This window comes from Melopsittacus undulatus, chromosome 1 (assembly GCF_012275295.1).
Source record: "Melopsittacus undulatus isolate bMelUnd1 chromosome 1, bMelUnd1.mat.Z, whole genome shotgun sequence".
NCBI classification, from domain to species: Eukaryota; Metazoa; Chordata; class Aves; order Psittaciformes; family Psittaculidae; genus Melopsittacus; species Melopsittacus undulatus.
Window position 1 is genome coordinate 117,603,011 of NC_047527.1, and position 19,920 is coordinate 117,622,930.

The 19,920-nt window shown below is 36.0% G+C and overlaps 1 protein-coding gene across 1 annotated transcript in view; it reads right to left on the reverse strand.

Annotated features, from left to right (window-relative positions):
* The window catches only part of MALRD1 (MAM and LDL receptor class A domain containing 1), a 246,477-nt gene that overhangs the window by 147,704 nt on the left and 78,853 nt on the right, over positions 1-19,920 (reverse strand). The window contains exons 20-23 of the mRNA XM_031052491.2: positions 17,447-17,624; positions 5,841-5,997; positions 2,089-2,199; positions 966-1,179 (exon numbers count right to left, since the gene is read on the reverse strand). Of these exons, the coding sequence (XP_030908351.2) occupies positions 966-1,179; positions 2,089-2,199; positions 5,841-5,997; positions 17,447-17,624 (660 nt within the window). The remainder of the gene's footprint in view (positions 1-965; positions 1,180-2,088; positions 2,200-5,840; positions 5,998-17,446; positions 17,625-19,920) is intronic.

The window sequence follows — 19,920 nt, forward strand, 5'->3', positions numbered from 1 at the left end:
TTGCCCCTAATGCTTCAGTTTGTATGGGCTAAAGGTGTTTCACAGGAGATATGAATACAACCCAGAAAACACAAAAGGTCATGGGTAAACAATTTCTAAATATTTCAGAAAATAGAAGCCAAGATATGGCAGTATTTTTCTACAGAGTAATCCCAACCTGATACACTCCTTAATTTTATTTGCAGAAGATCTAAACCAGTCACCATATAGCTTAGTGAAATGCTATTCCTGGTTTGGAAATCACTGAGAAGTTTACTAGTCTGAAAATAGTTTGTAAAACACAGCCCACCTTTGCTGTGTACCTTAACTCCATAGGATACATAAATTTTCTTCATATAATTTTGTTCACCGAGAATGTAATAAACTGTACAATAATCTCAATAAAAATGAGGCAATTGTTCATACAATACCAAACAATGTGGTTTTGATTGTGTGAGCATTTCTCAAGATTGTGTAGGAAAAAGAGTTAATACTATATATTGTGATCCATTTCTCAAGAGAACATATTTGATATGGGTTCATTCTTTGAATCCAATCCTACAGATGCTGTTTCTTGATATCTTTCGTAAAATCAAAACTGTACAGTATTTAGATTAAAATTATTTGCTACAAGACCTGACAATCATTGAAATATCAAAGGAGGTAGGTCCCTCATATCCCAAAGGTATTATGCTTGAAATATTTTTTCAGCCTTAATACATTCTTTTCATATGGAAAACAGATTTCAATTCTGCTTTTAAAGAGAGATGCCTTCTGAGTTGTCGTAAGAAATTCACTAACAGCTTTTCAGCTTCTATTTTATGATTTAAAAGTAAATAATAATAATGTAAAGTCCTTAAAAGCCAAGGAATAGAATTCAATTATTATTTACTTGTTTGTTCTCTTAGCTGATGAGCTGCAAAAGGTATTCAAGTAATAAAAATTCATTTATTTATGATAATTATAATAAAAAATACCACACTTACTACAAATATCAGGGCTCTCATCTGAGTTATCTGCACAGTCATTTACAAAATCACACAGATTATCCTTTGGGATGCAGTACTTGTTGGCACATGTGAATTCCTCTGATGTGCAAAGTCTGCCTGTGATGAGCAAAGGGGAACAATCTTCAAAGGTAATATCATCCACTGCCACATCTCCCATGTAACTGACACCACGATTTGCTCTGAAAACAATCTAATAAAAATTACAGAGTTATTACAGTAAGATGCTATAGAGACTTAAAAGCTTACATATGCAATGATTAATAGAACAGAAACAGTGGCAGTCCTTACAAATCTTGGAAAATGGTCACTTTTTACTGTCAAAGTACAGTCCTATGAAAGCTTATACTACCGCTTGTACATGTCTGTCACTATAAGTTGCTGAATGTCCATCTTCTAACATTGACCAAGTACAAAAATAAAAAATAAGACAGGAAAAGAAAATGAGCAACAGAAAGAGATACTAGTACCCACTCGTCCTGAATTAATAACAAGGGTTCCACATACTCCTGCAAAGGAAGCATGAAAAAGACTAGTCTGAGTCACCCATCAGTTGTCACTCATTAGTTATTCCCATGAATGTGAAAAAAAATGTTAAAGTTTCATAAAAGTCATCCAAGACAGAAGTATCATGGAATGTGACATAGTTTTAAATATGTTCCTGGCTGTTTCCATTTTCAGCTGTAAGGATACCGCTAAGTGTGGCATATCCATGACTAAGCATCTCTAAGAGGCTTAGGCAGCAGCTCACGTTTCCAAGCAAACATCATGCTCAAGACTCTTTTTCCAAAAACCAGATGTAATGCTACTATACACTAAGAAAAATGAAGTGGAATAGATTAACCTAAACTGGATTCAAGGATAAAAGGGATTATCTGTCTTAAAATTCTATTTCAGTCTGAGATTGAAGGGGAGTAAAAAAATCTCTAAAAACTTGTGTCCAGCTCAGATAACCAATCAGATGGCCAAAAAGATGAGTTTTGCTATTCAGAAAGAGAATATGTGCATGGGACAAAAAAAAAAAAAGGAAACAAGAGGTGAAGAAAGTATAAAAGTACTTAAAGGCAGTTGTTTAGGAATCACATAACATAAGAATACACACCTGAAAATTAGAACGAATTCCTAAGAACACTTCCGCTCTGTTCCACTGAGGACCTTGGCTGCCACTTTGAGCCCACAGTTTAGAAGTCCTGTTACTAGTTTTGCAGAGTACCTAAAAAGGAAATAATTTTAGGTCGCAAAAAGTCCTCCCATTACCAGCACACTTCAGGTCCATTCATTGTATACAAGAGTCTGAGAATATCCTGTACCACCATTAAATACCATAGAACACCTGGACTTGGAAGGGATCAAGTCCAACTCCCTGATACTCACAGGATCACCTAAATAATATGACTAAGAGTATCATCCAGATGCTCCTTGAACTCTGACAATTACTGTTCCAGTAATTGATCACCCTCTCAGTGAAGAACCTTTTTTTAATATCCAAAGGGATTTACCAGTGCCAGAGTATTCCAAGAAAAAAAATATTTTAAGATTTTATGAACTCCTCATAAGCATACTCAGTCCAGAGCCTTACCTGGACTAACTTAACCTATTAATTTATCAGAAGTGGTTAGCCACAGATAAAAGTTACTCATTAATAGTAAGGATCCATTTGTAAAACATGGAAACAGTATTAACAACAAGAGTTACTGAAAAAATATATTACTTCCTCTAGGTTGCTCCATTATGGGATAGATTTTATTGTCCTGATTTCTATGAAAAGTCTTTTCTTTTACAAATAATTTTTTTTTTCCTTCTAAATACCAGATTAAATCTGTTTGAGCAATGGAAGACTTGTAAAAACCCTCACCCCTATAAATACTCATTTAACTGGAGAAAACTGCCACTTTTCAACATGAGCATAAAGTCCTAAACATGCTTTGCTCCAACCTCTTGGGCATCCAAATTCAACTGAGCTGACAATAACAACAATCTGGGTGTTTGATGAAGTGTGCCAAGCTGTGTCTCCAGCCAGTATTCACATAGCTAAGCATCAGTTCACCAGCTGCCTGAACCATTTCTGCTCTCAAGGATTTATTGCTACCCTGTGTAATCTTCCTAGGGCAGTCCTGGCATTTTTCATCTCAATGAAAAAGAAATCAACAGAATTTTGGAAAATTTATGCAGTCCTGTGAGTGTCTTTGATGTTGCATAACAGGTAAATTCTGCCAAGCAAAGAGCAGATCCTCACACTGAAGAGCTTTCATTCCAGGGAAACAGAAGAAACAGGTGTAATATATTACATAGAATAGAAAACTGAGTGACATCTGACTTTATAGTCAAGAACTGCCCACAGAAGACCTGAATTTTAAGGGAAAAAAAAATTGAGACAAGAAAAGGATTATATGAGAGAGTAAATGGTGCCAAATAAGAAGAGGTTTCTCTTATCTACAAACTATTTATTTATATGAATACAGACATGTGTGACTGTATAGAAACAAGCACATTTTCTTGCACACTGTGAATTACCTTCTAAATTATAAACACAAGTCCATCAGAAATTTAGTTTTTTGTCACATCATGCCAAAAGTAATAATTTAATTATACAGTTAAATATGGCCATAAATTTGTGTGCTACTAAGATCCAAGGCTTCCCTGTACCTTACTGCATTTTGAACCCTTATGCATTTCCATTACTTTGCAAGTCATTGAAAAAGCACATCTAGTACTTTGATAGAGCTACCCTTGCCAAATCAGAGGGCAGAAAACAGGCAAAAATGATTCCAACAGATATTAAATCCAAGTTTGTGCAATAAAGTTTTAGCTTTAATGTTTGCATTTAATATCTTTAAATGTTTAAGAATGTCATGGAAAAACAGGAAAACAGACACTAATGCTAACAACAGGTTAAGTCTTCAGAATGTCCTATATGAATAAGGCAATGGGAGAGTGGCTTTAAACTGACAGAGAATAGATTTAGATTAGATATCAGGAAGAAATTCTTCACTGTGAGGGTGGTGAGACACCAGAAAAAGTTGCCCAGAGGAGCTGTGTCTCCCTCATCCCTGGCAGTATTCAAGGCCAGGGCAGATGGCTTTGTGCAACCTGGTCTAATACAAGGTTGTCCCTGCCCATGGCAGGGGGGTTGAAACTAGGTGATCTTTAAGGTCCCTTCCAACCCAACCAATTCGGTGATTCCATGACATTTGACAGCAGAGATGCAGTCTAAAATTCAAGAATTCAATGTGAAGTAAAGAAAAATGCAGTAGTCTTAGGATAAGAGATAGATAAAAGGCCGTTAGTGGTTTTAAGCACAGGAAAGGGTCATATTCATGTAATACTTAGAACCTTTTGAAGAAAATAATGAGAAATAACTTACACAATTTTATATTCTGAGTTATTCCTACATTCATTATTCATTGCATAATTAAGCAATTGAAACCAGGTAATTATTGACAACACTTAAAATATAAAGTTTTTGTTATTTTCCTTTGGTACATCTTAAAATCAATTAACTTATGGCAGGGGAAATCAATTAAGGAGTAAATAGAAATTGTAGCTGTTGAAACTGAAAAAAAACACCACTATATAATGCTTGCCTTTTGTGGTAGTAATGCTAGATGCGGCTCCATGGAATCTGCTGTTCTACAAAACACTCTGTTGACCTTATTCCAACTAATAGGGGTTCTCACACTGTGAAGAAGCCCTGAACACCAGAGTAAATGCAAAGAAGTCTCAAAGCAAATTGATCTGTCTCGAGGCTTAAACCTGAGGGCCAACCAGCATTATACTATGATTTTCCCACTAATTCTGATAAATTAAAATTGGTCCACCTGCCAAGCAGCCTTGCAAGATCTTTACTTATGTGGGAAAAATTCAGCGGTACTTTAAAAATTGTTTAATAATAATTCAGGTAAACACAGAACACACTTCCCTTAACATCTGGCAAGTCACATGCATGGAGTGAGGAACAGCACATCTGACTTCAGTTCTAATGTTAACAAACATTTTAATTTCATCTTTGGAAAAGCTTAATTCTGCCAGCTTTTTCTTATGTTATTCAGAGTAACTGAACTAGAGAGAATTTATTCATACAACCAAATCTGTGTGCACTGGCCACACCCAATTTGATATTGAGTGCACAGGTGACTGGGTAACTTATCTGGAGTATTTTTTCAATCCAATTCTGACACTGTAAGTTATAGTGTAACATTCATGGGAAAACCCATTACAAGGACTCGGATGTGTGGCAAAAAATGTTGAGAACAATGTTGCTCCTTTATCAATTCATTTTTCAGTGGCTCATTCAATCTACAAGCCTCTAAACAATTTACATTTTCTTTACAGAACTGCTTTTAACTAGAGAGAAGAAAAGCATATGGGTAAGCAGGTTTGTTACTGTTATGTCCTAGTAATAGTTCAATGCTACTTACAATAATGCAACTAATCTCTGAGAAGTATATGTTAAACTTTCTGAGGAATAAGCTGTTTCAACAAAAAAAATGACAGCAAATTTTAATAAAGCAACTTTTTTTTATGCTCCCAAATTCAGTCAAGACCTTAATGTCCAAATATCTACTGATGCTTTTCAAAGAGTGCAGTACAAGGTTTATACTTGTATAGATGTTCCAGCCACAGTATGCCTATAAAGGTCATTATTTTTGATTGCTAAAAGTTAGATTTTCCTTGGCTTACTTGACCTAATGCTTCACTCAGATCATAACATCTTGAGAACAGTGGACTTCCAGTAATTGCTCATTTTCATTTACTAGCAGACTAGGCTTTAATGAAATTAAATGACAAGGCATGAATTTTCGCACAGCAATTTCAGTCAGTAAAAACAACCCAAAACAAAGATCATCTCCATACCTCCAGAGAGCCTATTGTTGAACCATTCATGTGGTTCCAGAATATAATTTTGCATTTGGGTCCGGTAAGGGAGATGACTGGGGTAGCAATGTCAGCTGTGTCACCAAATTCTCCATTTGAGCTGTCTGCAAACAGATACCAGCCTTCTTCAGTACACCTGCTCAGGAAGAAAGGATTTTCTTTATTGAAACAAAACATCTCATCATAATTATGTTCAAGTTAGAATTAAAATGGAAATATTTCTTTATACAGATAATAGTTTCTTCTGTCTGAGTATCCAGGCAGCCAGAATCCCAAAAAGCCCTTGAAAAGGTAGCTGGTATTTTCATATGGGCAAAACAAAACACAGAGCTGCAGTCAGCCTTTACCCACAGGGTCAAATAGATGAGGGCTTGAGAGCCTCTGGGTTTCTCCCTGACACCACCTCTTTCTTCAGGGACATCAGAGGGTTTGGTCCTGGCTTGAAGTCAAGAAAATACAAGATACTGGGTGAAATTCTTGCCACTGAGAAAAATGAGTCTGGCTTTGCAGTAAGTATCAGATTCTGAGTGTACAGAGGGACCAGAAGTGCAGATGTAGTGTTCTGGGTATCTAAGATTTGGTTCCTTGCTTTGCAAAATAAAAAGCAGTTGTTGACCAAAGACAAGATTCAGTTCTCTTCAGTGAAGCTGCTATTTGTTCAGTGCTTCTTGAAAAACCTTTCCAACAAAGACTTACAAACCTGCTGATGGGACCTATGATTTTAAAAGGTCATTGGTATTAGTTTTTCCTTGCTCTTCTGTTTTTCTGTTTGGCCAAGACTCTGAGCAATCTCTCTGTAAAGTTGCACCTCTGCAACTGGGAGAAGACAGTGATCATGCCCATCAAGCAATGCCAAGAGAAAAGCAGGGTGCCCAGAGGGTGTTCACAGACTGAAAGTCCTGCTGAATGGATAGAAGCAAGATTCCAATGGTTCATATTCAAGAACTCTTTAGTTGTTTTTTTTTCCACCAGCCTTTCCCAAGTTTTTATGCTTAGATTAGACTGAAGGACTAAAAGACATTTTCATGCCTCTGGTAACAACTGGTTTTGATGCATTCTTTGCTGCAGTAACCCTGAAATATTAAACAAATATTTAAAAAACTACTCTTTCAATAATATGAAGTTATTTTGAAACCCAGTAATAAAATTGTTTCTTTAAAACATCATAAAGTTTAAAAAAATATCTTCTTTATTTATCTAGATACATTTTACCTCAGGTTGCAGTACCTCTGCTGAACACAACATGTACTGATGTGTGTCATAAAGTAACTATGAATTTAGCACATACAGGTTTATCACTGCAAAGTCACAACAAAGCTAAGATTTACATTTTCTGTATAGAATAATTTGCACTTGATAATCACCAAATACTTTCAACATATATTTTTTAAGACCCACCATGAATTCTGGAGGTTGAGAAACTTAATTCCACTGTATATTCAGTGACAGCACATTCTATTTACTATACATAACATAAAGTAAGCTAGAAAAGGGCATTCTCTGTATTCACACAGCAGTTTCCTCTGAGGATCTGAAGAACTCCAATTCACCCATCCTTAGAATCACATATACAGTAACTTATTTCTAATATGACCAGTGACAGACTGATAGAGTGCAAACAGCCTGACTTTCCTTTTGCCCTGAGCAAAGAGTTTCACTGAGTATCTCCTTATTCTTCCAGTAACCTGTGATTGATCTTCAGGCTATATTTAAATGAAAATTATTTTCTATTTCTTTCACAATGTTCAAGACTGTTAAATTTTTTGCTTCATAAGAAAATTAAAACCTAGTGATAGACATTGACACAAAACAGCCCTTCAAAAATCCTTGCAAACCAGTGGCAGATTCATTGATTGTTATGTACTGCATCTGCCTTTCCTGGTGTCAAACCAGAGAACAGGGGTTTAAAAGGAAACAGCTATAGCCTTCGGAAACTACATACAATATTTTGTTAGGTGAAAATAAGAGAGAATTCAGTTAGTTATAAAACATTTTTGTAAAGAAATCCCAGACTGTTTCCTTCACCAGGGCAAAGTGTCCTTCTAACAATTCCACAAGTAAGGAAAGCACTTTTATTAGTTAATTAACCACAGCTCAATCCTGTAATCATCCTCCTCTCAGAGATTTTCCCAAAACTTATATAGCCTGCAATATTTAAAGAATCATTGTATCTGCAGGTATTGGTAAGGATTTATATGTAAAATACCTCCAAATGTCAAAAGGCAGAGAAGTTAATTATTCCCATAATTTATCTAGGAAAGATAATTCCTAACTCTAAACATTAATACCACTTTTTTTGTATAAAGTGGAGCACTAAAAGATCCTATAAAATGAAGGAACTTATGCATGAAAACATTCTGCAGATAACTTTTTACATGTTAATTAGAAAACATGAAGAACGTAAAATTCATAATTGAAAAATTACTTTTACACAGAAAATCAGTAATTAGTGTGATGGGTTGCCTATGCACACAGCCTTAGGTAGAAACCAAATGCATGTAGGAAAACAGTGTCACAATTAGTTACCATTTCTACTACCACTCATAAAAGAGAAGTAACCATTCAGCAGAATGACAATCTTCCTTTCTTATAAAAGAAATCATAGAATAGTTAGGGATGGAAAGGACTTCAAGATCATCTATTTCCAACCCCCCTGTCATGGGCAGGGACACCTCACACTAAACCATATCACCCAAGGCTTCATCCAACCTGGCCTTGAACACTGCCAGGGATGGAGCATTCACCACCTCCCTGGGCAACCCATTCCAGCACCTCACCACACTAACAGTAAAGAATTTCTTCCTTATATCCAAACTAAACCTCTGCTGTTTAAGTTTCAACCCGTTACCCCTTGTCCTATCACTACAGTCCCTAATGAATAGTCCCTCTCCAGCATCCCTGTAGGCCCCCTTTAGATACTGGAAGGCTGCTATGAGGTCTCTAAGCAGCCTTCTCTTCTCCAGGCTGAACAGTCCCAACTTTCTCAGCCTGTCTTCATATGGGAGGTGCTCCAGTCCCCTGATCATCCTCGTGGCCCTCCTCTGGACTTGTTCCAACAGTCCCATGTCCTTTTGATGTTGAGGACACCAGAACTGCACACAATGGTCCAAGTGAGGTCCAGAGTACAGGGGCAGGATCACCTCCTTTGACCTGCTGATCACGCTCCTTTTGATGCAGCCCAGGATATGGTTGACTTTCTGAGCTGCTACATAGCTTATAGTTGTGGTTTTTGTTTTTTTTTTCTTTCTAAGCCACATACAAGTTGATGTTTGTCAAGAAGGAGCAATAAGTTTCAAAAATGCATCTTAAGATGTGGTTCAGAACTTCATCTGGTGTAGCTCAGACATGTAACATCTGAGATCAATGAGGACTGCTGATAAAGCCAACAGAGACTGACATGAGTCCAGTGGGATTCTAGGGGGAAAAATAACAATCTGGGGAAATTTGGATCTTGTCCACAAACTTATTTTTCTTTTCATTCAGAAGCAGATGAGAAAAGTATGGCTAATACTTTTCTTTTGTCACTCTATCTTGGCAATTCAGACATCTTTAACTGTATTCATTTACATCATCCTTGAGACAGTAGCATAAATATATGGAAGTGAATTATTGCAAAGAATAATCCCAAAACAAAGTAATAATATGCAGGCCTTAGCACAATTAGGTGAAAATAATCCCAAAATAAAGGTTGAGGGAGGGGATCCTCCCCCTCTATTCCACTTTTGTGAGACCTGAAGTATTGTGCTCAGTTTTAGGACCCCTAGCATAAGTACATGCATCTGTTGGAGTCCAGAGGAGGGACACGAAGACAATTAGAGCGCTGGAGCACCTCTCCTATGCCGAAAAGCTGAGAGAGCTGTGCTCGTTCAGCCTGGAAAGAGAAGGCTCCAGGGGGACTTGAGAGCAGCCTTCCAGTACCTAAAGGGGACTGCAAGAAAACTGGAGACGGACTTTTTACAAAGGCATGTAGTGACATCTTTGCTCTTTATGTGGTCTTCAGCCAAAGGTAGTAGTTTCTTCATTGCATGATTGAATCATCTGACCTCTTCTGAAATTCCTTTCTTATTCCATGAAAGTACTTTTCCCACATCCATTTTTTGTTGGTTTTTTTTTTTTAATGAGGCCAGAAGAAGTTGACAGTAACAAGTCTAAAACAATGTGCTGTTCAACACGTGTAAGAGTGAATAAATCTGGCTAAGTAGATCTTATGCAAGTGATGCAATTCAGCAGAATACAGGCAGGCTTCCCTGCCAATATTTGCAAGATCTAGGGCTTATTTGGAAAATTATCCAATGGAAAACTTCTTAGTTGGCAGCTACAACATGTGTCATTAAAATTTTCATGTATACCCTTTGAAATAATTAATTTTACCTCTGTACTGCAAGCATTCCCTATAAGAGGTATTCCTGCACCAGTACAATAATCCTAATTAATTTCAGAGGGAAATTCACAATATTTAATGGATATAAGAAATTCAACATAAGCAAACGAGGTACATTGCTGTACATGACTTTCTTAATAGCTTAATACTTCAAATACAATTTAAAATGTAGCTAGCAAAGAATGGCCATTCATAAAAGAATCTTCACTATTTCTGACTTCAAGAGTTCAGAACACAGTGAACTGAATATACTAATGGAAGTTAATATTTAGGGGAAATATTAGATGTATTAAAAAGAAAAAAGAGGCTTATCTAAAAAATTAGGCCCAGCTTTAATCTGGTAGTGTTATGAAGTAAAGTTTTTTACTCATTTCACAGTAGTAATTGTTATTGTAATGTCTTAAAGTAAATAGAAAATACCCAGCTGAATTTTCTGTACAGAGTTCAAGCTCAGATTTAATTATTTATTGAACATCCCTCAGTTTTTAAAGTGTTAATTCACCTATATATCTTCTACAAATTGTATGAGAAACACTGATGAAGCACTTAGGTGAACTTCTAAAATACCCTCTGTTTTTCCTTTAGAGTGAAAACTAAATCTGGTTAGGAAACAAACAGCTCCAGTTCATTAAAGAATTCTGATTTTCTTCCACATCTCAGCAACAATGACAAACCCAAACAGACAAAGGTGCAAACCAAAGAATGAAATTTCAGTTTCCTTAAAGGGATAAACATCTCACACCATAATAAATTTTGAAATTCAAAACTCAGCAACTCCCATATCCTTTTCCATTTTTCCTGGAGATATATTTCCATAAATGTTGTGCAGAGTCCATACAGCAAATCAGAGTCCCATAGACATATTGGACCTATTATACATTTAAACATTCTTCAGTTCTCCAACACTGTCTCTCCAGGCCCTGCTAAATCAGTGACCTGCTATCAGCCCAGACGGGTTTCTGTACAGAGAGAAATCCCAAACCAGTGGTCAAAAACCATTAGGGTACAAGATGACATCCAAAAGAAGCATTCTCTTGGTCAAAGGGGAAGGGTTGTGGGATATTAGACATATCAGGAAAATGTGGTCCCATCAAAGCTTAAACTGATGGTTTGAATTAGACAAGACAGTGGTTTCAGTCTGCATTTATTATATCCCTGTGCATCCTTTATGAGGGTAGTGTGGCTGGGGGAGATCAGTTTCTTCTCTATCTATTCCATTTCCTCAAAGAATAGCTGACCAAAGTTTTGCCAAAGTTAAGATATTTGCAAGGTTAGAATATCTGGGGGATCTTTTAGTTTTAGATTAGCTAGGATTTCCTAGTTAAAAAACATTTAATCAGGACTTCTGCGAAAATTCCTAGATTGTTTCATTAGCTAAGGAGCTAAATTCTCCTTTTACCCTAACAACCATATTTATGAGAAAATATTTATATTGGTGTCATTTTTTTTTTGTACTATGTCATCAGTCTATAGTGTTGGTATTTTAAAGCCTTACATATTTGACACAAGATGGTTGTAAACTGTGATACTTTAGCCTTTCCATTACGCTAGTTTAATCTTATGTTGATTATTTCTTGTTTATGGTGTCAGAAAACAGATAATATGAAAGTAGTGGTAAAAATCTAAGTACATATAAACGTAAATATATGTTTCAAAAATCTATGAAAGGTGCTTACCTTTCTTATTTTCCATCACTGGCAATAAAGTTTTCAATACAAATATAAAGTTATTATTATTCACAGTATTCCTAAGAAAACTGTCAAAGACACAAGGAAGGCTTAATCCTTGTATTGGTATGTGCCCACATAGAATCCAATGTAACGTCAATATATTAACCATAAAATAGCAAATCTAGGTGCACACTGTGTCCATAGCACAGTTTACTTGAAATTGGGCTTTAAGGTGAGAAACTGCTGAAAGGTGGGTAAAAGCAATATAGAAATATTACAGAAATTATAAGTAATAAGACTTCTATAAAAAAAAGCAATCTCTTAACAGTTCCCAGTTCCTTCAGCACTGCATCTGCCTCTAGAAGTCACAAAATAATGTTTATAAAATTTAGAAGTGAAAGACGCCTTAATGTACAAGCAACCATTCAAGAAAAATATATTATCACTTCTTTTATGCTCTGGGTAAGAGCTACTTGATGCACTGCCCATTATTTCAGCCTGAAGCACCACTTTGTATAGGAAGGAAAGGGTAGTCTGCAGGCAGAGGCCAAGGTTTTACTCAAGATGTATAATGGTTGTGAATCTAAAGGAAATGTGACAGAGCACACTTCTTCAGGTAGCATGAGAAGTTTTATGTGGAGAAAGGAGACTGAGAAAAAATTATTTCTTTAGTATCTGTATTTGCTAGATATTTAGTGCCCACACCTGAAATAATTTGACTAGTTATCCTTCTGTAGATAATATAGGATGGCCTATTACAGATCATAACATATGAATAGATATTTTACAGTCCATCTTGCAGTGACTTGTGCATAGCATACTCATTGAATTCAACAGGGTTCTTTCCTGAATAAATAATTGCATCTGTGAATATGATATTGGAGAAAAAATAACCTGTATGCAAAATTAAAATGTCATAACAGTTATAACTTTCAGTAATCTTGCAGGACAATAAAAAGCTAATTAGATCTACTATGTTTCAAAGATTTTCTCTACTGAACACTTCCAACCACTTACCTATCAATAGGTTTTAAATACTCAATTTAAATCTGCAGTTAACAACCTAAAAGCCAAACAAAACTCCAAACCCCAGGAAAAACAAGCAAAAAAAAAAAAAAAAACCCAAACAAAAAGCCAAAACCAGAAAAAAAAAAAAAAGCCAAACCAAAACTGAAATTACAGCATTTTTGTAAATTGTGGTCAGGAATGAAGATCTTCACTTACAGCAATATGTGGTAGATTTAATTTCAAATGGTAATAATTCCAAAAAGAGTAAATTCTTCTATCATCATAGTTTTATCTAGTAACCTGACACATCCAGTAACATTTAACATTAATGCATACTAAACTTAGACTTAAAAATTGTGATGCCGTAACAAAGCAGACATAAATTTTTTTGTAAGTCTGTTTTTTGAAACGATAGAATAGAGATATTTCCTACTGCAGAAACCATCCCCTAGCTGTGTTTGAAGACAGCTGTTTGCAAATTGATGAATGCCCACAGAGCTACCTCTGCACAGTTCTAGAGACAGAATTTTCTGTCTTGAGCACCTAAACTTTGACATGTAAATACAGAATTAAGCTTTAACAGTAAACTCAAACTGAACAGAAACAAGAGCAATTAATGCACCAAAGCACTAGCCATATACTAAGACCTGTAATTGGACACCAAATTTAGAAAGGTGCTCCAAAGAAAATCACTACAGGTGTAAGAAGGAATTCTTGCACTAAATCAAAGTGCGTTATATTTATCATCAGACTCTATGTGTCAGAAATTAAAGTAAGTGGTTTAATGATTCTATAAAAAAATTAAGTTTTTGTTCATTATTGCTACCCTATTTATCTAAAAGCCCTCAAGTCTTTCTTTTGATGAAAACTACACTTGTTCAACTCAAGAATTGCACATATAGAAGCATAATACACACCAGAGCCTGTAATATACAGTGTAGCATGCTAATAGAACCCTCTTTACCAGGCTGAAGTACCCTTCCTTTCATTTCTCATTGTCTTTAAAAGTACTATAAGCATCTTCTTAAGAGACAGCTGTGAAGTCTATGAGGCTTACTGTTATGTGTTTCACTTCACTGTGGATAAAGTTCTCAAGCAAGATCAATACATATACACACACATTTGTCTGAGGTAATACTATTGAGAACAGATCTACAGAGTATAAAAGCATTTCATAAAGCTCATACATTTTCTCCACTTCTATGCATGTGTAACCACCTATATCTTGGGTATCATTTATACCTTTTCGTGTCAAAAAGGCTCTTAAAAGCATTGTTGTTAATTTCAATTTCTTCAAGCAATTCCAGCACAGCCTAAGCAGAGTAAGACAAAGTCCAACATAAATATACAGAAGTGAAATATGTCAAACTCTTCAGACATATAAAACGGTAGACACAGAACTGGTGTATTGAGCATTTCTTTTGGTGTATTTCAATGGGGTTTGGTTTGTGCCTTCAGGAAGGTGTTTTGTCTCAGAAGTTTTTTTTTTTTCTTTTTTGTTGGAATAACAGACAGTTTTTATGCCAGTCTTTTAAAAATTATTCTATATGTTATAAGCCCATATAAGCTGGTTTGGGGATTATCTCTATGAAGTAGAGGTTCTGATTATATAATGAAAAATTAGAGATTTCTTTTTAAAGAAATTCATGGGGAGAAAAGAAGATATGGTAGTGTGGTTTAAGCCCAGCCAGTAACTCAGAACCACACAGCCACTAGCTCACTTCCCCCCCTTCCCTCCCGGAGAGATGTGGAGGAGAATTGAAAGAATGTAACTCCCATGGGTTGAGATAAGAACAGCCCAGTAACTAAGGTATAACACAAATCACTACTGCTGCCACCACCAATAATAATAATGATAAGGGAAATAACAAGGGAAGAGAATACAACTGCTCACCACCTGCCAACCAATATCCAGCTCGACCTGAGCAGTGATCTAGCCCTTCTGGGTAACTGCCCCCGGTTCTACATCCTGGGCATGAAGTGCTGTGGTATGGAATACCTCTTTGGTTACTTTGGGTCAGGTGTCCTGTCTCTGCTTCCTCCCAGCTTCCCCTGCTCCCTGGCAGAGCATGAGACTCAGAAAGTCTTTGGTCAAAGTAAACATGACTTAGCAACAACTAAAAACATTGGTGTTATCAGCGCTGTTCCCAGGCCAAAAGTTAAAAACACAACACTGCACCAGCTACTAAGAAGGAGAAAAATGACTGCTACTGCTCCACCCAGGACAGGTAGTTCTATTGCTTTGTTAATTAATATATCAGTTGCTAAAGGTTCTATACATAATCCTGTATGTTTTATTTTAATAAACAAACCCACAGATTTACAGTGTCTTTAATTTAACTCCATAGATATTTGTGGAAAATGGATGAAAAAAAAAACCACCTCAAAGTGTTGCAGGAGTTTAATTCCACAAAACTGCTGCTCTGCATTTCCTGATGAAATGTGGAAGCACTGCGCTCCTGTTCTCTTCCTCAAACCAATAAACAAAGTGAGTGGAAAAAACAGTACTACCGAATTACATCTCATGTGAAACATTACAATAGTAATATATTTCAGTTTTGCCTGAAAACTGCAATCTCTATGGACTGTTTACTTTCTATTTTCATCAGTCCTGTTCATTGTACTGTTCAGGTATCACTGTGCAGCGCAAATCCGAAGTGGAAAGGCTGTGAGAGGATTTAATAAATACACATACAGGGCTGGTATTGGCTAATACATAACAATTACACAACGGTGAAGGAAAGACTTGACAGCCAATTTATTTAAAGATTTGATCTTTTTTAGGTAACACACTTCCTTCATATATATAAGATGTGGACACCCAGAAAGAATTAGGTAACACTCTAGTTTTCTTACTGTTATTGAATGAGGATTTTTTCGTGAGGTTTGGTTTGTGTGGGGTTTTTTTTGGTAAAAATATACAGTGATTTCAATGAAGTACATAGTGAAACCAATATATTGAGCTGATTCTTTTACAGTGATAGAAATACATGCTGAGTAAATGCAATATAATTTCATTTTAAACTAGTAGCAACATAGCAAACACTGTTGAAGATGTTTTAATTTAAAGTCCATTTTTGCACTCTGTGGACTAATGTCACAGAAAGTGAACATATCTGTCACTAGAACTAGGTAAGTATTTTTCTGTTCAGAAGAATGATGCTGTACAGAAGTTTCCTTATTAGGTGAATTGAAGTTGTATGACACAACGCTGTTTGTGCTAGTCACATTTGCTAGTCATCTGTAGGGATTTTGTTTCAATAAATCTTAACTGTTATTTTTAACTGGACTATAAATTGCATTAATGCTTTCTTTATTAATCACATTTCTCACTTGACCTAAAAAAATAACAAACAAACAACAAAAAAACAAATGCCACCAAAAACTTGGTAAAGATAAATCCCCACAGGAAAAAGCTCCTTGAGGCAAATCAAAGGAAATGTCTTTTGGTGGAGTTAATAGTTATCATAAAGAATCTACCTGGAATCCAAAATTAATTTAGAAATCTTTGCTGAGAGAACAAATATTTTTCATTTTATCATGAAGTGATATAATCTAAGCAGAAAAATGGCAAAATATCAGCTAAACTGAATTTAACACTAACTACCGTCATTGAGCTGCATTAGCTGATTATTAAATGACAGCAGAATTAACAAGACCCACTGCTGGGGTAATTTGTACTGCCCACCCTTGGGCAAAACTGTAGGATAACAATATCTAGTGGAGTGAAAAAGTGTGTATACACTGCCTGGATGATTAAAGAGCATCTGAGAATATATTAACCCAAAACTGATTAAAATTATGACCACCATCAACTCAATTAAATAGTATCCAGTGAACTACAAAGACAGCTTTTAAACAAAGGAGAAATCAGCTTGAAAAGAAGTATGAAAGTAGGATAAAATGCTGTAATAGTGGGGAGAGATTGTGGAGTTGAAGCAGCAGCAGCCAAACTATGGTTTTGGCATGGCAGAGGTAATCTTGTTGGTGCCACAAGTGCATAGATGAGCAGAGCACTATCCCCACTGGATGCTTCAAATAGCCTGCATCCAGCTGGTGGACTGACAGTTTGGGATGCTACAAGGATGGTTAATTTCTCATGCCATATGTATTAACAGATTGTAGACAGCAGCATGTGTGCACATAAAGCTGGAGAATCCGTACCTCCAAACTTGTCTTCCCCTAAGGGAGAACATGATTGTACCCAACATGTCCTCTGGGAGAGGGAGTGCACATGTGTTTCACTGGATGGGGAGGTACTGAAACTTTTGGGAATCACTTTTAGAAAGGTGTTCAGAAATTTGTACCTGTTTATGAAAATTTTCTATTTTGATTAATCTTTTGTATCTATACCATTGATCCTGTATATCCAGATCATTTATTGACAGTTAATTATATATGTCATTAAGAAATCAGTAAACTGCTTCAATACGGTGAACTGAGCAGTTTTCCCTACTGGTAAATGCATACATGGTCAAACTCACACATCCCAAGAACAATTCAAGTACCTGAAAAATTGTACTTACGTAGTATGGTCAATTAATGGGCAGTGCTTTTCTTGTCCAGGATAAAGATCTGTCCCTCTTCCAAGTTCCCACTTGAATATGTTTGTGGTATGGATGGAATTGCTTCCTGATGTCTCTTCTAGAATTGGTTGATACCACCCACACTGGTTTTTATCTTCAAAGTTGCAGATTTCCGTAACTTTAGATATGGATAGAGAATACTTCATGTTTATATGAAAAATGAAATCATTAATGGTTTTTAGAAAATGGTAATAAGAAGGATTCAATTTATAGAATTCATGAATACTTACACAGTAGTAAAACACATAGTTTTTCCTCCATAGATAAAATATTAAATATATTTTCTATGTTTTCTATTAGAATTCTAATTTTCGGAATATGCTGATTCTTTTGCACCTCAGTATATAGCTTCATATGCTTTCTAACCAGCTTTCAGGCCACTCTTATAATCTGTCTTGTGGTATACACTGAAATGCATGTAAAATTCATCAGCTATGAATCTGCCAGCTGCTTCATGGTTCTTTCTTCAGTACTGTGGACTGATGATATTAGCAACTTATTGCACATTGTGTAGAAAGTCCATAACCAAAGCTCTAAGAGAAAACAAATCAATGATTCAAGCAGTTCCTACAGGACTTGAAACCCACATAATAATGAAGCTACATGGCACTGATGGCAAATACTGAATTTTTGTCATACTGAACAAATATGTGGCTGCCTGTGCCTCAGTTTTTGATTTCTGAGCAACTGGACAAGAAAACCGAGTCCACTACTGTTCCTCCCTCACAATGTATCCCCTTGTAAGAATAATGGGGGGGGGGAGGGAGAACATTAAAAACATTTATTTTCCATTTCTGCTATGAATATTTATTTTCTGATACATCTTCCTGAATGTTTTTCAGAAATTTTATCTAGGTGCTCTAAGGTAAGTTTTGTCATTCTCCAGAACTTTGAAACGGACTGCCATACTCAAATCTAAGCAACTACTGTGAAGATTCTTCAGGGAAAGCTTATTTTAACCCACAAAGTTCAAATACTGGAATATCTGAGGTAACTTCTACATCAAGAAAACATAGCGCTTTAAGGAGCATATGCCTGATTTCAGCATCCTTGGAGGCTAAAAATGATAGACTAAGTTTTGAATTATAACTTGTATAACTCCAGTAATGAAGAGAACCACAGCCAGTGTGATCTTATGAGTTATCCATGTAAAGATTTGTTATGTTACCCAAGAATGATGAGTGGCATAATATTAAGTGTTTATTCCCCTTTTTTAACATGTTTTATAAACATTATGCCTCAAATGCCTCTGAGAACATATTCCTGTCAAGACATACTTCAATTTCAGCACTGTCATTCAAGCAATTAATTGCTATCATTGCTGTAGTAATGGGAAGATTTCAGAGAGACCAAATATGCAAAGGTGTATTCTCCAATAGCATTTATTCGTCTCAGAAAAAAAGGATATTTTGTAAAATAATGTAAATTTCTGGGGAATGGGGAACATAGACACACACCGATATTGTATCCAAAGGGCTCTGCATTTTTTTTCAGAGCAGAATTTGAATGGTTGTTGGTTTTTTTTCACACTATAAGAAATTACCCAGTGATATTTATCTACCAGATTTGTTTCTTCCAGTTATTCACAAATAAGAAATAAACAGAGGGAGTCTAATGTTACTTTTCCTCATTGAGCCCTCAAGCCCTGTGAGAGATGACTGACTTTCCTACACAGTATGTAATGAATGCAAAGTTCTGATCTTCACGTAGAATAGTTTAGCTTGCTGACGGCAAAGTGGTCCCTGTCTCTAGATGTCTGCCCCCTCATTAATCAACTTCAGAACAACAGTATTTTCAAGTACTGCACTTTAAGGCAAAACAGTCATTGTCTTTCTTCTAAAGTGCTGTAGTGTGAACTGCTGCAACTGAGAAGCAACCAGCAAACGTCTTAGACCTCTTCTGACAACACATGGTCACCTGTCCATTGTCCTAGTTCCAGTGTTCCAATCTGACTATCAGAGCTTTACAGGCTGGAACTCACTTCCGCATGGAGTAGGCTGAATTTCACAAACATTGCTGCTGCCACAAATGCTTTGTATATAAAACCCCCCAGCAAACAAACAAACAAAGCTGAAAAAAAACCATCCAAAACCCATATTCATTTAAACAGGTAAGCAGTGGACGCATATGTCTCGGATGTGTAACCCAAAAATGAGACTGTAAAGTTGTTCTCTCCTTCTGCCTGGACTAGTGAATGTTTGAAAAATTTGAGTGTCATAGATCATTTAACTTGAGAAAATATGCCTACTTAGAAAAATCCTCATGTATAGCTACCAGTTATTGGGGAACTGGCAATTATTTCCCTCGCCCCATTTTAGTAGTAAGTTTAATTGGAATGTCAAGTCTGAATCAGCCCATTAGAAGGCAGAAAGTGCATAACATCACAGATTCCCATGTTAAGAGCAATTTGTTAT